This window comes from Rhamphochromis longiceps, linkage group LG4, assembly GCF_057381845.1.
Source record: "Rhamphochromis longiceps isolate RC_006_pf linkage group LG4, R_longiceps_female_GT1.1, whole genome shotgun sequence".
NCBI classification, from domain to species: Eukaryota; Metazoa; Chordata; class Actinopteri; order Cichliformes; family Cichlidae; genus Rhamphochromis; species Rhamphochromis longiceps.
This window is the reverse complement of record NC_140560.1, coordinates 31,060,114-31,079,957: the sequence shown is the minus strand read 5'-3', so window position 1 is coordinate 31,079,957 and position 19,844 is coordinate 31,060,114. Positions and strand designations below refer to the sequence as shown.

General features: G+C 40.0%; 2 protein-coding genes across 6 annotated transcripts; both read right to left on the bottom strand.

The window, feature by feature from the left end:
- Positions 1-179: 179 nt before the first annotated feature.
- tlk2 (tousled-like kinase 2) lies at positions 180-13,196 on the bottom strand. 5 transcript variants are annotated; one of them, XM_085404483.1, is made up of 21 exons: positions 12,491-13,193; positions 11,310-11,419; positions 9,776-9,853; positions 9,584-9,650; positions 9,459-9,502; positions 9,166-9,264; positions 8,529-8,627; positions 8,221-8,313; positions 7,912-8,022; positions 7,621-7,757; positions 7,031-7,183; positions 6,850-6,916; positions 6,651-6,748; positions 5,620-5,701; positions 5,303-5,394; positions 5,093-5,182; positions 4,836-5,005; positions 4,184-4,322; positions 2,453-2,564; positions 1,619-1,726; positions 180-1,478 (listed from the first exon to the last, which is right to left on the bottom strand). In XM_085404483.1, exons 2-21 carry the CDS (start codon positions 11,415-11,417, stop codon positions 1,305-1,307), a joined length of 2,121 nt encoding a protein of 706 aa, XP_085260609.1. In that variant the 5' UTR covers positions 11,418-11,419; positions 12,491-13,193; the 3' UTR covers positions 180-1,304. The 5 variants fall into 5 exon arrangements, with proteins under 5 accessions (XP_085260609.1, XP_085260610.1, XP_085260606.1 ...); XM_085404484.1 differs by having other exon boundaries at positions 11,337-11,419; positions 12,491-13,192; XM_085404480.1 differs by having other exon boundaries at positions 6,850-7,183; positions 12,491-13,196.
- A 282-nt stretch (positions 13,197-13,478) lies between these two features.
- On the bottom strand, positions 13,479-17,131 carry mettl2a (methyltransferase 2A, methylcytidine). Its single transcript, XM_085404479.1, has 9 exons — positions 16,971-17,131; positions 16,356-16,444; positions 15,548-15,816; positions 15,378-15,427; positions 15,213-15,273; positions 14,984-15,123; positions 14,769-14,875; positions 14,304-14,369; positions 13,479-14,207 (listed from the first exon to the last, which is right to left on the bottom strand). Exons 1-9 carry the CDS (start codon positions 17,120-17,122, stop codon positions 14,065-14,067), a joined length of 1,077 nt encoding a protein of 358 aa, XP_085260605.1. The 5' UTR covers positions 17,123-17,131; the 3' UTR covers positions 13,479-14,064.
- Between the last annotated feature and the right edge of the window lie 2,713 nt (positions 17,132-19,844).

The window sequence follows — 19,844 nt, the reverse complement described above, 5'->3', positions numbered from 1 at the left end:
CAAATGGGGCTGAATGCAAATTTCATAGTCAATTAAATCGATTCTAAAGGAACATCGAAGGGACAAATAATTAAAAAGATACATATGCTCATGAATACACCTGCATTTAAAATGAAGATCGAAAGAAAGATGCAATGGTAACCCCATCACACACACAGAAAACAAGAACAACAGACACATTTTAACCAATAGTATTTAATGTTTTATGCAACTTTCTGCTAAGGCCCAATCTCCCCCAACAGTACTATAAAGTAAACCAGTCCCTTGCATTTTATTGTCCAAAAATAAATTCAAACATACCTAAATAAATATGTGTGTTTATGGTGGGGGAGTGGGGAAGGGGGCAAACAAAACATTAACAGTTCTAATTAAAGGCAACTTGAAAAACAACAGTTTTCCCCATTAAACTGGTTTAAATTGAGAAGTAAAAAAAAAAAAAAATGTTAAAAGGGATCTCCTCTCAACAGCTTCCACCCCATATCAAGTAGCACAACTCTAAAACCATTCATTATAAAAACAGAGGTGAAACACTGCCACCATCTGGAAGTTATACGCTTTGGTCACAGGAGTTTGACGAGGATATGCGAGGGAGGGGGTACATGAGACTGTCAACTCTGTCCCTCCTCGTCACAGACTATTCAGGTCTGGAATTTATTCGAGGCAAGGGTTCCCAGAACAGCAGGTTGAATGACATAGTGCCACAGATATTTAGGGTTCAATACAATAACAGCCCCCCGACTGGTTCCCTCAGTTAAGTTCAGGGAAATGAAAACAAAAATATTTGAGCTAGCGGAATTCAGACTACCTTGGACCAGAATGGCTCATGCATGGATGTATCTGTGAGTGTGTATAGGTATGAGGTCTTCCACAGTCCTTTCCATCTGGCCAAGCTGAAGCAGTTCTATACTTCATTTTATTTTCTCTTTTTTTTCCCTAAAGCAGAAAAGAAAGCTCCGGAACATTGAACCCCATTTTTCACCAACACGCTGCAAAAACTCGCCCCTTGCTATGTGAGTCATCCAGGGCTTTGACCCCTAGAACGATGTCATGTCACCCTTTTGAGAAAGCAGGACAGGTGGGCTGGGGTAGATGGATATGAGAAGGATGAAGGGTGACATGTTGTCTCCCCAAACCATCCATGACTTCTCACCCACCCCTTGCTGCCATCTGACCAGTTTCCCCTTGGGCATTTCATGGCAAGGTGGGATGCTGTTAGGAGGGGGGTGACACAGTATAGCGTCGCTCCCGCCCCACCCCACCCTTTTAAATGAATTCAGTTCACTAGTCAGTTAAGGGGCGTGGGCTCAGTTTGAGGCGCTGCTGTTGGAGGAGCTGGATGTGGAAGCCATTGCCATGCCTGAGGTGCCCGACGAGGCCACTGACTTGCGGATGTGGGGCATAAGGAAGGGGTCACTGGCCAGCTGGTGCACATCAATGCGGTCCTCCTTACGGTAGACTAGACAGCGCCTTATAAAGGCCTGGAAAGTGAACAAAAAACAGGGTGTAAGGACAGTACGTGCACTTGACTGCAGAGATTTTAAGGAGAGAAGAAAAAAAAAAAAAAGCATTACAGTTGAAGTATTTGAAAATGCAAAGCCAAAAATCATGAGTGCAATACCTTAGCTTCAGGTGTGACTACAGGTTTAGGGGGAAACTGAACTTCTGTCGCCTTCAGGATGGTGTTTTCCTGTAAAATGTCCTGCTGGGACTGATTGTGGCCAAAAGGCTGCAAAAGCAAAAAGCAGTTAAAACAAAACAAAAGGCTTTTTTTGACACAGGAGAGTGAAAACAATTTGGGAGGCATTTGCAATATATTTCTAAGGGGTTAATTTGAGGAATAAGGATGAGAAACTACCAAATGTGCAGTTTACCTTTTAAAAAGAATGGCCTACAGATATATTTGAAAGTTACAAGTGTAAATGTTTGTGCTGATATTTTTTGTGTTGTTGTTGGACAGTATGTTAGCTTTAATGAAATAAAATGTAGGCATGCACAAACACTGCTTCTGCCTGAGCCAGGTCAGTCTCTACGTGCCATTTAGAATGTGTTAAATGTGATAAGAATCAGCTAAACTTTATTAATCCCAGAGGGAAATTGAGTTGTCATAGCAGCACACATACAACAGACAACAAAGCAAATAAAATGAAGTGTAGAACTAGAGATACAAATAGATAAACAAAGAGGCATAAATATAAACATAGAAGGGAATAACACCAATATTTCTGGGATATTAAATGGATGATGCAAACAAAACAAAAAAAAAAAAACCAAACCAACAATACCAAGTTGATCTACAAAAACTGAATATAAATAATGCACATGCGCTGTTATACAGTGCAGTTACACTAAGTTTCTTTTCTCTAAAAATAAATGTGGAAAAAAAAAATCTAAAATTATCCCAACTGCAGCTCAGCTGTCTTATTAAAATGTTTATTCAGCGCGAGTTTCCTACCTTGCGGCCATACAAACACTGGTAGAAAATGACTCCCACAGACCACACGTCAACTTTATTGGAGATTTTGGGTGGTTCCTTGCCAACAACGAAGCACTCTGGGGGAAGGTACCTAAAAAAGAAGACGGGAGCTATGTTAATATTCATGAATTTCAGCAAGCCCAATTATACTGTCTGGACTTTCAAGGTGCATTCAATAGCATAGCAATTATTTAAATAAACATTGCACTCTAAATAAAAACCAGGCAATCAGAGTTAAATTGCAAGATGACCTTTACATATGCACTTATACACAAACCAGAACTGCAGAAACAGCCATTAACAAAAACCACAAAAACATTACAACTACTACCAGTAGAGGACTGCTTTAAATGCTTTTTAGCCACAACCTCACTTCAGTTTTTTGTTTTACATGCATTATCCTGATTATGTTTTCTCTCCATTTTTCTCCATTGTTATGGTATTATTCCTCGACCGTTCAACTACAATGACACAAACACTGAATATTTCTACCCTGCCAATATTAAGAAGAAATGCAGTTATTCAACATAAGTGACTGCAAGTGCCCCTTAATTTCACTCCTTTGCAATTTCATTCCCTTCAGACAATCCAGACAGTGTGCTGGACAATCTGACAAAATTCCCGTCTCCATTGACTATAAGCCTGCTCAGCTTTCATTGTGCAGCTGTGTCATATTTTAGCAACGTCCCACCTACCAGAAACACTCTATGGTTTCTCTTTACCAATCCAGTCTTTAAGTCTGACGTCATTAGCCATGTCTGGGCCCAAACTCCGCTGCAGGTCACCAAGTCAAATGATCACTGCAGCATTACTAAGAGTTGAAAAACTGTCTAAATTCTTTCATCTGTAATAAAATGATCAGCGTTGCTGCTTTACCGGGTGTAACAGTTAAATTTAACATCCAGGCATCCATGAAAACAGAATTTATGAAATTTAACAGAGTTAGAAGTTAGCAGGAAGTTAGCTCGCTAGCTTCCATCTAAATATAATATACCATGTTCTGACTGAGAGATTTCTGAAAAAAATAACACGTACAGCTCTGCTATCACCTCCAACATAAATGAAGACAGGAAAGTAAACAGCAGTGACGTTTGTAGGGTTACTGAAGTTGGACTAGCTGGTATATAATGATGTGCTACGTGATCGCTAGCGACACAGCTATGTTAGCATAATATAAACAGTGAGGCTGGAGGGCGAACGCTAACGAACAAGGACTTTTTTTCCACTCGATAAACGTTAATGTGAGGGTTCCCAATGGTTAGTGGCAAATGCACTCGGATGGCAGGATGCTGTAAATGGGCCAAATTTCAGTCAGGAGAACAACTGAGATAATCCATCCACAATACGAGGTTAGTCAATATACTGCTGCATGGGCTGAGCTGTAGTTACATCGTAAGGGTTTAAAAACGTAGCTTTAAAATGATTAGCAGTAATAAAAAGTGAGAGAAGCCGACAGTGATCACTGACTGTTTTTAGGGGCTTGTTGAAATTAAATAGAACAAGATACAGAGCAGTATTCATCACGTCATCATTTAAAGACCGGATAGCTGTTGTGTGAAAATTTCTCTCCTACTTATCTGCAGAAATTCATTGGCTAATTTTTATACAAGCTTTAACAATTAACAGCAGGCTCGATAAGACTTGTTTCCCACTCATGTACATTCGTTTCTGACTTTTCTAAACACCGTTATCTTTCAGCGCAAATATTACCAGTACGTCCCTGCTCCCTGTGAAGTCAGCTCCATCCCATCCACCGAGTTGTAGCTGTCATCATCCATGATCTTTGACAGGCCAAAGTCTGTGATCTTGATCTCCCCGCAAGCAGTGCCGTTCACTAACAGAATGTTACCTGAAAAGAGAGGGGAAAAGATTCACAGGCACGAAAGAAAATATCCAATATAAAATAAGATGGTAGCTAGCACAGTGGATCTATGTTTAGCACTTCTATTCCACAAAAAGTTCAAACCCAGGCAGGGTCTTTCTCTGGAGTTTTCATGTTTCTCCTTGTGCTTGCACAGGCTCTCTCTAGAACCTCCAGTTTCTTCCAACATCAAAAAACATGCCAGGTTAATGACACCTAAGTCAACCCACAACACTCTTGTAAAACACATTGCTAATCTTAGATGGGTTTTTTTTTCTGATTAAGGTATTAAAAAAAAAAGAAAAAGAAAGTTACTTGGTTATGAATGAATGAGGGTTTGCTCCTTGTTAATAACCAGTGCGGTGCACTCTATTAGGCAGTTTAAAAACTGCTGCAGCAGGAAGGCAAGTAGTTAATTTTACTGATGGTATTACTATTTATTGAACATAAAGAAGAAATGTGCCAAGCTCTAACAATGCAAAAGCAAAAATGAAGACTTACCGGGTTTAAGGTCGTAGTGGATAATGGGCGGTCTGATCTCATTGAGGTACTTGAGGGCATTAACGATCTGCATGATGATGGAGCGGCCCTCTTTCTCTGACATTAACTTGTGCTGCTTCAGGTAGAAGTCCAAGTCATTACCCTCACAGTATTCCAGGACTGTGCAGAACCTGTTTCAAAACAAAGAAGAAGTGTTTAAGCACCTTGGCAGAATGTGGTGCAAGTTTCAAGTATTTGTTTTAAAAGCAATGACTTACGAGTCAGTGTCAAGTGAAAAGTAGTCATAAAGTTTAACTATTCGTGGGTGGTCCAGCTCTTTATGGATTCTATATTCTCTGCAAGCATGTCTGAAAATAAAGGATTTATGCAATGAAGTTAAAATGAAGTGACTTTACAATGGCACAGAAGATCAGTCAAAGCTGTGTTAAATATACCAAAGTATTGCCTCAAAATGGCAAAGCACTCACTTGTGATAATTTTCCTTCTTCTCATCCCTCCAGTTCTTGTTTAACTGGTGAATTTTGACCGCAACGTACCTTTGCTCTGTTAGGTCAAAGGCCTGGAAAAAAGTGAATCAGTAAGCATCTGTAGCAGCCATTGCTTCATTAGGTAAAGCAGAACTTCAGATTTAAGTCCTGTTTATTAATATTTCGTTTTCGTTTCAAGTAATCGTTTACTTGAAAATGCTGTAAAGGCAGCAAAACACGGACAAAAAATATATATATATGAAAATGCAAGAAAAGAAAGAAAGACTGATCAGTCTCTTTCCTCATTACTCACTCACCTTGTAAACTTCACTGAAACCTCCCCGTCCAAGTAAATGGAGTAGCAGGTATCGGTCATTTAGCGTAGGGTGATCTTTGAATCTGCACAGAACGGAGTTTATAAAAAATAAAAAATAAAAAATAAAAAAAAAGTATTAGGAGCAGAAGGACACCCCAGATTATTTTGGTGGAGGAGAAAGATGAAGAAAATAAAAGAACTATCCAACACTGAGGGCATTTTACCCCAACTAAACAATTTGGTAACAAAGCAACATTACTGACCTGGAGCCAGAAACTTGTTATCCGTTTTAACATAGAACTTGGAGTGAAGCCAGTTACACTGACAAATAGGCTTTCAAACGATTAGACACCAATATAAGTAAAAAAACAAAATTCAGGAAGTGAAGTCTGAAATGGGTACAACCCTAATCAATTATTTGAACACAGCATTTTAAACCATCTAACTATCATTACTTATTTTAAGTTATAACAGTCCATCTTACCGTGCTGTCAATCCCAATGTATAATCAGATTAGATTTACAATTTTGGTCATCATAAAACATTTTTAGACAGCTTGGTTCTCCAAAACAAGGATTCCTTACTTCACTCACTCTGTGTCTGTATGCACAATAAACAAATTTTGCTCTATTCATTTTTAGTAAGAGAACAAAGGGAAAAAACTGCATATATTATCACAGGTGAAGTTCAGGAATTAATCAAATGGATTTGGAATGTATGAACACATTAAAATTAAAGACACCTTATCTAAGAATGACTAAGGTGTCACTTTAACAGCAATGCTGTGTACATTGTACCCCTGCAAAATCACAGTTCAGAGTTCATGGCCTCAGTCATTCGTAGACATTCTGCAATTTTGCAGAAATGGCAAATATCCTCCACAAATTTTTATGGCCCTTTGAACGACAATAAAAATAGGCACTTATAGGCCTTTTATTTTTATTAAATTCACAGGTACTCTAGGAACATACCCCCAGAAAATTTCAGAGCTTGACTGTACTCCATGTCTGAAATGGGACTAAGAAATCTTACTGGGAATTATCTTCATTATGGATCCTTTTCAGCTCGCGTATGTGAAGATTTCGCACTCGCTCCAATCTCTCTAGCTCTGCTTGGATCTCAGCCTCTTCCTGCAAAACAAAATATAAATGTCAGAAGCTGTGCAACAAAACAAAACAACTAACGAAAAAGTTCATAATGAGCAACTGGCATCAAAAACATGGAGGATTACCTTCTTCAGATGGCCTAATCTTAGTTTAAAGATTTCCTCCTGCTCATGGTACTCTGCCTGTGATAACCTGCAAGACCAAAAAAAAAAAAAGAAGAAAAAATAAAAAAGGCAGCTCCAAATAAATATACAGAGGGATGATATCTGGTATAAAAGAGAAAAGAAATTAACAAAAGCATCATACGCTTCACTTTCTGCTCCATTGGCCTTGCTTTTGCGTTTGTTTTGCTCAAGGCTTGGTGGTGGAGTCTGAGCCATGGAGGGTGGCTTGCGTTTGGCTAGCAGCTTCCTCTGCCTTTCAATCTCCTCTCGCTGGGAGTTGATTCTTTCCTGTTGTCTGGAAATAGACAATACATTAGCAGGAAAAATGGACCGTGCACCTCCCATTGTTTTGTCTTTCATGTGCTGTGTATCATTTGAGTTTTCTTTCTTTCTGTCCATTTTCTTTTTCTATTCCTCTGCTTTCTTCTCCCATCGTTCACCAACCTGTCCTTCATCCCCTAGCCGCTCCAGCATAATCCCCACACAGAGAATAATATGAATAATAAAATAAACTAAAATAAATATATAATACAAAAAGATTAACAATGGGAGCCTACAGAGAGTATAAGGTGCTCCTGTTAGGAAAGCAAATGTGTTTGACACAACAAAGCATTCAAACTATGATTCTGCTTGCTACAAATGCTGGAAAAACAAAGAAAATAATTTTTACAGTTGGATTTTGACATTTAAACTAGCACAAATACTTAATGCATTAAACACGAAGAGCCTCACTTGATAAGATTTTGGAAAGCATATCCATCTGTCCACTGCTCAGTAAAAGATGCACCGTGTCTCACTGTGGTGAAATGACCCAGTCGAAGCCTATCCTGCATACTTTTATCCCGACATGCCATCTTCTCTTGTTTAGACTGAAATAAGGGGAGGGAAGAAAGGCAGGCATTAAAGCTGGAATATTTATTGTGAAGTGCCGTATTTCAGGATTTGTTCAAGTAGCTCATTAATTTAATGACTTATTCACTTTGGAAACTAATAGTTTAAAATTACATCAATGCATAAACATACCTTTTCAATCAGAAGCTTCTTGGACATGGTCACACACTTATTTAAACGTTCCTTGTATCGCTCTAGCATTCTCTGTTGTTCATCAATTTGCCTCCTCAGATCACAGTTGGCCTGGAAGAGAACATATAATAAAGCACAAAAACGTTCATATATGAAGAATGAACAAAAAGAATACTTGTTTATAAAAGCAGAAATGTCAACTCTAACATGCCTTGAGTGAAAAAAAACCAAGACAGAAAACATGATATTCTCAAAACTAATGAAAATTGCAAGCAGAGTAGCAGGGGTGAAGTGTAATGAGATTAGTACCCGCAACAAATCGTCTATGCGGCCCTCCTTCTTCTCCAGGTCAGAGTTCTTGTTGTTCTCCATTGCTGTTAGTTTCTCTATAGTAAGGTCAGACTAAAGGGTACATTGAGCACAAAAGTGTCGGTTAATGCTGGCTCAGTCTACATCACAGTGAAATGCAGTGCAACAAGTAGTTTCATCTAACAATATCTTCCATCTTATAATGACTGCTTGTGACTTGTTGGTACATATGCTGACTATTTACCAACTTACAACTCAAATAAGAGTTAAACCAGACAAACAACCAGCTGGAAGAGCGTGTCCAGTACCTGTGTGGCTTTGTGGAGCACGTGAAGAGAAGGAGGCTTCAGTGAACAAGAGGAGTGTTCTGTGTTGGAGCTGACGGATGACGGGCTTCCTTGCTGCACCTGGAAGATAGAAACACTCATCAGTCGCCTTCATCACAATAGTTGTGATAAAACATGATAGCAATCTGGAACAAGAACATTTATGGAAACCGCAATCTGAGAGTAAACGAGAAGCATATGAGATAAAATAGGCAAGTCTAAAGTTTTGGATGACAAAAAGAAGCTCAGGTGTATTAAACAATTCATTTTACTTGGAGAGATGCACGGCCTCTGGTTTACAAAAGTAGCAAATGTGCAACAGGTTTATCTAAACTCTTTTTGATTATAACATTAATAGCTGTCTTTATGTTTGACAAACGGTACTAAATAAGCCATTTCTCATTCAATACTTTTTTTTCCTTGGTTTTAACTGCTAACTGAATTGTACTGCACTAAACACAGTTTCTGTACAGGGGCATTTATAGACCACATTTGATTCTTCACATCTTCTTAATAAGACAAGTGAAAGAGACAATGGAAAGAGCTGAGATTTGAAAAATAAATAAATAAATAAGAGTAAAGAAAAGCACAAGAAAGACCATAGAGCAAACATGCTCACCATGACAGGGGGGTTGGACAGAGAGTGCTGTGGGGAAGAGCGGACCACTGGTGGAATTCCCCTGGCAGGGCTGGTACCAGGACCGCTACCTCCCGCAAACTGATAGACAGGTAAAGGAAGAACGAATGGAAGAAGAAAAAGAAAAAAGCAGTTCAATGGAAAAGACCAAGGTGGCTATAAGAAGGTGTTAGAAGATATGTGAAATATTATATCCCCCACACTGAAGCATTCCAGGGGATGTGAGCTTAGCTGTTCCCAGCACAAAAAAAGGGAGAACATTTTCTGCCACTCACCTCAAAATAATCACTAATTTTATGTCCTCTTGCTCCTGCTTTGGCTGGAACAGAGAATCGAGGAGTTCAGAAAAAGCTGAGGAAATGTGGGATACATGATAAAAAGAACTCAGAGACAATCCTACCTTGGCTGTCAAAGTGGTCTGCTTTGCGTTTCCTCACTCTCTGGTCATTTGCCTTTTTCTCAGGAGTCTGTGAGGAAAGTCGCATGCATCAGCCAAATGCATTACAATGTAACACCCAGAGATGGGGTTGGCATTAAAAAAACAAAAACATAAACAACAACAAAAAATAATGCTGTAAGGGTTGAGACTAACCTCTAGCTCTTTGTCACTGAGAGAGCCCACACTGCATAGACTCTGATTGGATGACTCATTTTGATTCTGACCTGAGCCCTATTAAAAATCAGGTAAAAATACATGAGAGAATTTACAGAGAGCAAATAACCACACATATGCTTAAAAGGTGCAAGAGACATGTAGAAATAAAATTTCATCCTCAAAATGCATGCCCGTGTGTGAGAGAAAGAGAGAGAGCAAGAGCGAGAGAGAACGAGTTTGAAAAGAGAGTAAAATGGGTGACAAACTGAGGGAAAGGATGCGGAGGCTTGGCTAAATACCATCACCATTAACTTCCCACAGAATGTAGACCTGCATCGGTTCTAATGCTGGTTCCCTAGGTGATGCCTGTCAATCAAGTGATTCACATCAAAATTCAGGAGGCACTGTCCAATCAGGGAGAGATACTTAGTCATTCAGAGCACACTAGAGCTCTCTCACTGAACCCTCCTAAAATGGCTGAACATTAGGCATGCTGCTGGGGATGTATTCCTCTGTCTCTCCGTCACCTTTAGATAATGTCATCTATTTTTCTCCTGTTCACTATAGTCTTAACTAGTGCCCCTCTCCAGAGAAAGACATTGAAAAGATGCCTCGCATCATTTACGAATGATGGTTTCTTTTTAACCCCCTCCAAATTCATATCTTGGTTGTTTTACAAAAAAAGGGGGGACTTTTCAACAGATTCTAACCCCCCTATGCTCCATTATCAAAAGGTGCTCTACATCTTTGTCTGCAAAGGACAACAATTTTCATGCCAAGTCAGTGATAACAAATACAGTAGCAGTGCCACGAGGCTTTCCAAGGTCAAAGAAAAAACTCAAAACTTCTATGTAAGATTGAAGGCTTTTAGACCACCAACCCATATTTCTTCAGAGCGATTTGTAGAATTACTTGTCCCTCACTTTCTAAACCCCCACGCACACACACATTGCTTGTCTTGTCATACAGGGTGGTTGTGGCATGATGCCTTAGCAAGAGCCGCCATCTTCTCTGCGGCAGCAGCCATGCCATGCTCTGGGCTCTGCTCTGCCTATGGCTGGCACAGGGCCCACTCCTGGCACTGACTCTCACTCCCTAACTGTTCCAAGATCACCTTCCACAAAGACAGCTCCATCTATGTAGCAAGAAAGGGGTGTGAGGCTAAATGCTGCCTTCACTTACACCTGGTCAAGAACCATTTCTGCATTCCTCTTCTGCTTTCACTCCTCCTCCCTCTACCACCCCTGTCCCGTCTGTGGCCTTTTTGGCAGGCATCACCACTTGCATATACAGCCGCTACATCATGAGCCAGGGAGAGATGCCATATCACACCAGCCAAAAAACACAGACACAGCTCAACCTTCTCCAGAGACAGACAAAGAAAAGGAGTGGGGCCAAGCTTGTCCAGGCCAAACAGCAGAATGATACTGAGGCTGAGTTAGACAAAGAAAGGGAAGAGATTCACAAAAATGTTTAATTAAGAAAATCTGTAATTCTAATAAGCTCTCTGACTAGACTTCCGATGCTTCACCTTTGTGACATCTGCTGTAACACAAACCTTTGCCACACCGACCCCTGTGAAGCGAGCCTCCAGCAGCTCCTGCCGTCGGGGGTCCAAGCTATGCAGTTCTTCCATCATGGCTGCAGAGACAAGAGCACAGATTAAGGAAGGTGTTGAAGAGTGTGGAATATTCAAGTGGGAGTGAGGGTTCACTGTTTCAAAAGCCATCTTTTGTGATGACTCATGGCTGTTTTTAACTATATGGATGTGGAAAATTCCTGTTCTGAGTCATCAATAAGCTTGACAACAATGTTATACATCATGTGTTCAGCAAGTACCGGCCATAAAACTTTGTTACTCAATAATATATTGCAAAATCTAGCCCAACATATAGCTAATAACAGACACTTAATAGGCATTAAAGACGTGGGCCAGATGTGTGTAGTGATTGCTTGGAAATTATAGCATCATGTGATAACGCCCTGGCATTATAGGCCTAAGTTACATGGCGATGGAGTTATGAAAGGTCACTAATGGAGGGGCTGCCAAGTACACTCACAGCAATGGCCACAATAGACAATAAGGGTCCAGCTTGCTAGCTTGTGTAAAGGTTAACGTTACACGCCCAATACTGTGTTCCAAGTCAGTTATCTATGAATTGCATGGATTGAAATAAAAAGTGCAACCTGTGGTGTCCATGTCAATCCATGTCAAACAGCCCTTAATTCTACTCATTACAGGTTTGGCTGGCTCAACGTTATAATGACAACATATTGATCTAAAAGATCCCCTGTGAATAACCCGCGAAGTAATCAGCCAAGACTGAAAAATGAGCTAAATGAGCTACAAGTCTACCGATGTTGGACATCACTTAGCGTAGCATTGCAATACAGCAGCTAACAGTTAACGTTAGCTAGTAACATAAAGATTGGATTTTGACAAACAATTAATGCTCCCAGAACAGACAAACGTTGATTATTCCTGCTCGATCAAATGGCTGCTTAAGCAAATAAATAGTAAATTGAACCCCGAAACAGTAAGGGGTTTTGCGAACATATTACATGGCTAGCGTTAGGTATCCAACGGGCTAACTCAAAAAAGAAGCATCTTCTCTGTTCTGTTTTGCCAGGTGCTCGTGCCACGAAGTCTCCATTTAGCGAGAGGCATGCCCAGATATGTCATTTTGTTCGATAACCAACCGAAATACTTACTGTAATTTAATATTTTCACGGTCCTCTGAAGGGCCTGTTAACCCCGAAACTGTCTCTGTTGTTTCCCCCTGTTCTCGGCAGACCCTCCCAGGCTAGGCCGCATCCACAGCCGCGTCCCTCGCGTGCTTATTGCAACGATCAAGACACGGGAGCGCGCTGCGTAGCTCAGGGTTGACGACGGAGGATTCCCTCGGAGGCCTCGACAACTCCGGGTATCCCAAACCCGCCTTTCTATACCAGTTAGGCGGGGATCCCCATCACATCCCTCTCTCCGAGGACCATACCGTGCATCGGTCGGGTTATCTCGTTCCACACAATGGCGACCCTCGAGGTCCTGCGTTTTTCACCAGGTATAAATGATGTCTTTAAGCTAGCGTTAGTTACCCCCCTATCTTTATCTCCCCCGGTGATGTGATGAATTTAGGGTCCTGGGTGTCAGCTCGACCAAAACAAAGTTCGTCTCCAGTCGCCTTCCTCGCTTCAGGGAAGAAACCAATCTATTTCGGAAGTTGTGCTGTTGCAGGCGTTTCAGCTGAATCCGGATCGATTCGGTTCGGTTCTCATGTTTTTTGCAATGTAAACAATAATCAGTAAAATCTCATATTTTCTCGTGAGATTGGTCAAGTATTTTCACCTTCATCCAGTCCACGCCTGCTCCAAATCTCTTGTCTGGACCAATGGCAAATGCCTCTGTACACAATACAATTTACCAGCGCCCACCCACAGTTACTAAAAGGATCACTTATCAGAAAGTTCCCATCATGTTCACACCCACATGCTTTACGGACTTAATATAACCAATTGCTAACTGATTTGTTGTCTTTTTTCCTAACCAGCCAGTCAACCACTAAACGTGAGATGGAAAGCAAAGTAGCATCGGAAAAAAGCACAACCTTGAAATTTTCAAGGTATTTTAAATACTAAATTAAAAATAAACTTCATTTTTTAAAATTTATTTTTATTTTGCATGTACAAAAGGGAAAATCTTAAAAATCATTCAGTTTATTTCAAAACATCAGGAACAATATGTCAGAAGAGAAACATACAGGTAACCAGCACTTTCTTAAATAATTGAACTGAACAATCACTGAAAAAAATGTTTTTGTCTTTCTCAAGTCAAAGTTTTGATTTAGTACTTCGAAATTTTTGACTTATTAAAGGTGATATTTTAAGAGATCTAGTTAGTAAATTGAAATTTTCAGCAACCCAACTTAAAACTTCGAGATAACTTGAAATTTAGACTTAGCTCTGCCTGGTAATTTTTTTTTCTTTCCAGTGGCTGAAACAGGCTTCCATAAGAAAGTGACAAGACATGACTATTGCAGCTAGGACTGCTGCACCATCAGGAAACTTACGCATAAAAAAAGTGTCCATCTGCAGTTTAGCAGCTGGGATAGTGTAAAACCTTTACAGTATGTAAATATTCTGTTGCATTCCCTTCATCACAAAGCTTTTCATGTCCACTCCATACACCCACTGGAAAAAGCAAGCACCACCTTCTCTTCACTTCCTAAATTCTGGCTGTAGTTGACAGTCAAGTCAGGTGGGTTCTCCCCACTTTCACACCCAGGTGGCTAAACTGGAGCCTGGCGGTACTTGCACTGAATCCACACCCTGTACATGGTGAGTTGCTTCCCTCTGTTCACCTGTAGCCTTCTGTCCACAAGGTTCTGCACTTTCTCCAGCTTAGCCTGAGTGAACAGCTCATGGAGCTCATCTAAAATGAGCACAGAAATATTTTTTGGATACACCATCAGAAAGCAACTCTACAAAAATAAACCCCAATAAATCTTTATTAAGACCTTTTTTGTACCTTGAGTAAAAAAATATACTTGCGTTCCATCGCCTCGGACATAAAAGTTTTCGGCGAGACACCTTCCTAAAAAAAAAACCAAACCACAAGCACATTATTTTCCAGCAACTTGTAGAAAATAACATATCATTGTCATGTAAATAATAAGCCAGAACATGGTAATATTACATAATAATATTACATCCATTAATATATCGCCCTTTCAAACCTCAAATTCGAACTTCTTGCACAGCTGGATTTACTGTTACTTTTTGCATTTTAAGCAGTTCTTAATGCATTTTAAACATATTTAAGACCATCTCTCACTCATTTTCGTAACCGCTTTTCTAATTCACTATCATGGGTTTTACAGATTTGGAATTACCTAAAAAAAAAAAAAAAAAAAAAGCATGTTACAGCAGGTAAAAAAAATTTTTAAAGACCAAACTGTGGAAAATTTTGAACCCAGTGTCTTGCAGAACTAACCTTTCTTGAAGCGGAGCTGTGCCATATCGTAGCGTCCATAGTCCCTGAGCAGCATCACTCCACCGGGCTTCAGGAGGCGTGCTAGTCTACTGATGGATGCTTGCATCCTGAAGTTAGGGTGAAAGTATAAGAAGCAGTGACAATTTAATTACTTCCACCGAGTGAAACCAAAGGAAAGACAAAAGGGAAGAGGGAAAAAAAAAAGAAGTTCATACTTCTTGGGATGCAGAGCTGATAGAACAAAGATTAGCACTATAACATCAAGGGTTCCATCAGGGATGGGGTAATTGGCTTCTACATCGCTCAAGTCGTGAACAAAGGCATAACAACGCCCTGGGTCGTACTCTGGATTACTCTGATGACAAGAGGACAGTTTTAATTTATTAGCTAGATTACAACCTGAGAAATGATCATCCTTTCATGATCCCATCATCATTATCTCACCTTGACTAATTCCACAGCAGTGCTGGAGAAGTCACAGCAGTAAACAAAGAGTCCTGGATCACTGCAAAGGGCAAATTATTGTTTTATGGTGCACATTATACTACAAGAGAATAAATAAGATGTGTGCTTTTTAAACATAGATTGAAATGTTTTGCCAGCACTTACTTGTTGGTCTTTAGTATTGGAAAAACTGTATTTCCCACACCACATCCAACCTGTACAGAGTTTTATATAAATAAAACAGTAAAACTGTTTCATGACAACAAATCCTCTTAAAACCTTTAACTGAAAATTTAGCTAAGTTTAGCTAACTTGCTTTCGTTATGCTGTCTCACCTCCAGTATGCGATAGGTGGCAGACGAGCCAGGAAAGTCACCATCAGTGTGAGACAAAGCTGCATGTTCCCCGCTTTGCTCTCCATCCTGACTGTTCTGCTGACTTTCTACTGCACCAGAGGCACCAGGGTGCGATTCATGGTTCAGGCTGCACTGTGGGGCCAACTCTGGGAACTCTGTGAAGAGCCAGTGACGGTCTTTGAAGAAACGATTCTCGTGGATTGTGTAAAAGCCGTTCCAGTACTCATTGGCCCGGCTGTCGTATTCCTCTGCAAAGGTAAAGCAAAGCAAAGTAAAGCAAGTGTTTAAGTAATGGAGCATTATGTTGCCTTGCTTACAAATCACCACAAAACACTTTAAAGTACTTAATAAGACTATATATACAGTGTATCCACTAAGTATTCATAACATTTCATCTGTTTCACATTTTGTTATGTTACAGCCTTTAATTTTTGCCTCAAAATTCTACACATAATGACAAGGTGAATAAAAGTTTGCCTGAAATTCTTGTAAGTCTATTTAAAAGCAAAATAAAAAAACAAAAACAAAAACAAACTATAATATCTCATAACCTGTAAAGTTAAGCTGAAGGTGAAAAAAGTGGTTACAAATTAATGTCAGCAACAATCTTTTTGTGCTAACAGCAGCAACAGAGATCTGGTCGCTTTCACAAGAAACAAAAAATGAAAGGAAAGTGGATGCAACATTGGGGATGGCTGTCCTCCTGATTAATAAGCTATACATCTCTTACTGGTCTTTACTGTCAGTCACACTGTGCGGTTTATGTGTATAACTGCAATGATGCAACCTTGTTTCTCTGGAGGTAGCGGCTGACTGTTTTCTAAGACTTTCTTCTTAGCGGTTGCTTCTTGTTCATCGGTCCACTCCACATTGTCCCTGATGGTGAGAAACCCCAATTATCCCAAAGCAACGTGGCACACAAAAACACTCTCAGTCCTGAAATACTTAAAGATATGACACTTTCACTCAGATTGGTGATGGGTTGTAAGCAGGTGTAATAAAATCTGCAAAGTACTTTGACATGTAGCCTGAACATTTTTACACAAATCTTTGCTACATGTTAAAGATGTTTTAAATAACTCCGTATTTAGATATGAAAGGCTGACCAATCAGGTGCAGAGAAATACTTGGCAATAATTTTATGAATGTTATTCAGCAACCAGTTCAACCCATGTCCCGTGATTACATTGTAGGAGAAATCCATATTCAGTTAATGTTATTTTAAGTGTTAACATAATGTTATGTTAACATTAAATTAATGTCAATGTTAAAAAATAACGGCTCGCAGAATTACACACAATCTATGGCAAGTCATAACAGTGTCCGAGTGAGCAGCCTTGACAGAGATGCACAGGAACATATGTCTGCTCCATTGGGGGGAGTTCTTTTAAAAGATACCGACCATGCGTTATGCTGGAAGACCTGTCGTGGGTCTGTAAGGAAACGTGTCCCGAACTGAGGTCTCTTCACATCACAGGTAGATGAATCCGACAGCGTCAACCCGGTTTCGCCGCTGCCTCCCTCCACCCCGTCCACAGCGTGGGGCGCCGCCATGTTGGAACTGACGTGCAGAAGAAGGGGCGGACGTTTAATTATGATGCATTCAAAGGCGAGAGGAAATATTACAACTAATGTGAAAAGCCCTAACAGCTGTATTTAACAAATAAAATAAAATAACAATAATGATACATATTTCAAGCTCGGATAGTAAAACTATCGGGAGATTTACGGTGTATTTTTAAAAAAAGAAAAGAGGCTAGTTTTAATTCTTTACACTATTTTTCACGTTTCACTTTGTTATTTTTCTGGTAGCACTTACAGGTGTTCATACACTAGAGGGAAACATATGTTAGGAAGATTTTCGGGAGGTTAATTTAGAAAAACTTACTAAAACCCGTCTTTAAAAATACTCTTGTCTGATCGTGTAGAAAATTTTTACATTTTTACATCATGGACAATAGTTACCAGAGCAGAGTACAGTACAGTTGTTAAAATTAGCGTACAGATAGTGTGCAAACAGAGCAGGATACTGAAAGATGTTTAAATAGTTAAGAATATTTAGAATAATTAGAAAAGTGCAGATTGTGTATTGTACCTGTGCATTAAAAAGTAGACATGTAACTTACAATAAGTTAGTGTATATATAAGCTGAGAAAAAGTAATGTGCAGTTATAACAGTAGAAGTTGTTGCAGCACTGATGTAGACATCTATGTTTGTTGGGAGCAGTTCTGATTGTACAGCCTGACAGCTGCAGGGAGGAAGGACCTGCGGAAACGCTCCTTCATGCATCGAGGATGCAGCAGTCTGCCACTGAAGGAGCTCTGCAGTTCAGCAACATTTACATGCATGGGGTGGGAGACTCTGTCCATCAGAGATGTTATTTTGGCCAGAGTCCTTCTGTCTCCCACCACCTGCACTGAGTCCAGGGTGCATCCCAGAACAGAGCTGGCCTTCCTAATGAGTTTATCCAGCCTCTTCCTCTCAGCTGTCAATAAACTGTTGCTCCAACATACCACACTGTAAAAAATAACGGATGCCACCACAGAGTCATAGAAGGTCTTTAGAAGCGCTCCCTGGACTCCAAATGACCTCAGTCGCCTCAGCAGGTAGAGTCTGCTCTGACCCTTCCTGTACAGAGCATCAGTGTTGTGGCTCCAGTCCAGTTTATTATTCAGGTGAACACCCAGGTACCTATACGAGTCCACTATCTCAATGTCCACTCCCTGGATGTTCACCGGTGTCAATGTGGTGGGTCTGCATCTCCGGAAGTCCACCACCAACTCCTTGGTTCTCCCAGTGTTGATCAGCAGGTGGTTCTACTGGCACCAGTCCACAAAGTCCAGAGTCCACTGTCTGTACTCTGAGTCGTCCTCACCTGTGATGAGGCCGACTATGGCAGAGTTGTCAGAGAACTTCTGTAGGTGGCAGCGTGGGGAGTTGATGGAGAAGTCTGCAGTGTAGAGGGTGAAGAGGAACGGTGCCAGCACTGTTCCCTGTGGGGCCCCTGTACTGCAGACCAGCGTATCAGAGACACAGCCCTGTGTCCTCACATACTGTGAGCGTTCTGTGAGGTATGACAGCTTTTGCCCTGAGATAATATACATTAAACAACTCTTATGTAAATCAAAATTTCCAATAAACCAGTAGTATGTCATTCTTTTATATGGCATTGTTTGGGCCCATATATGAATATTCGTTTAAAATGTTTTTTTTTTCTTTTATATATATAATGTTCAAATGTTCAAAAGTTACACATGCCCAAAGTTGAGGTGTGAGCCAAAAGCTGAAGTTTTAAACTGCTGAGTAGTTATATACAGCAGAATACTTCTTGAAGTTCAGCTGCATCATGCCCACTCATCTGTTCAGTCTGACTTTCAACTGCTCTGAATAGAACTACTTATAGACTGTTATAATGAAAAGGATGTTACATCCGAGTCTGAAAAGTGCCGCCATTATAGAAGTGCCTTAAACCTGTTATCTAAGCAGGAGACAACACCTTTGGTTGCAAAAATGATGATAACGTAATAACATGATGTTCTTTTTGTAAATCATAATTCCAGTTAGATTCAAAAAGAGGAATAAAGCACATTATGCTTTAGGACGGGCCTTTGTGGCTCACTGAAAAGAAGGAAGGTTCCATTTGTTTGCATCTCTTAAAAAAAGCACCAGACAGCCTTCACATAAAAGTCTTACCTTAGCATCACCCTTTATGAAGTTTGATTTTCAACTAAACTGGTTCTAAAAGACTAATATTATCAAGGCAATGGGAAAACATGGCATTTTTCACTATATGTCAAAGACATCTTCATCTTTGTTGTTGAGATTTGTACTGAAGTTACCTTGCTAGCCAGTTTAGCCTTTACCTATCTCATCTCAGAATCAGCCTACTACTTTGTGCCTTAAGTGTGAACACTTTCTTACATCCATTTAGAATAGAATAGAATAGAACAGAATACAACAGCCCTTTATTGTAATTATATACAGTGGGGCAAAAAAGTATTTAGTCAGCCACCGATTGTGCAAGTTCCCCCACTTAAAATGATGACAGAGGTCAGTAATTTGCACCAGAGGTACACTTCAACTGTGAGAGACAGAATGTGAAAAAAAAAAATCCATGAATCCACATGGTAGGATTTGCAAATAATTTATTCGTAAATCAGGGTGGAAAATAAGTATTTGGTCAATAACAAAAATACAACTCAATACTTTGTAACATAACCTTTGTTGGCAATAACAGAGGTCAAACGTTTACTATAGGTCTTTACCAGGTTTGCA

Bases quoted from the DNA above. Each gene is read 5' to 3' on its own strand.
- tlk2 (XM_085404480.1), bottom strand. From the start codon at position 11,417: ATGATGGAAGAACTGCATAGCTTGGACCCCCGACGGCAGGAGCTGCTG. The intron at 7,758-7,911 runs GTATGTTTATGC...CCCTTATTTCAG, and splicing joins AGAAGCTTCTGATTGAAAAG to TCTAAACAAGAGAAGATGGC. The intron at 5,006-5,092 runs GTAAGTCATTGC...GTTTTGAAACAG, and splicing joins TTTTCACTTGACACTGACTC to GTTCTGCACAGTCCTGGAAT.
- mettl2a (XM_085404479.1), bottom strand. From the start codon at position 17,122: ATGGCGGCGCCCCACGCTGTGGACGGGGTGGAGGGAGGCAGCGGCGAA. The intron at 15,817-16,355 runs GTTGCATCATTG...TTACCTTTGCAG, and splicing joins GCTACCTCCAGAGAAACAAG to AGGAATACGACAGCCGGGCC. The intron at 15,274-15,377 runs GTAAGTGCTGGC...TGCCCTTTGCAG, and splicing joins CCAATACTAAAGACCAACAA to TGATCCAGGACTCTTTGTTT.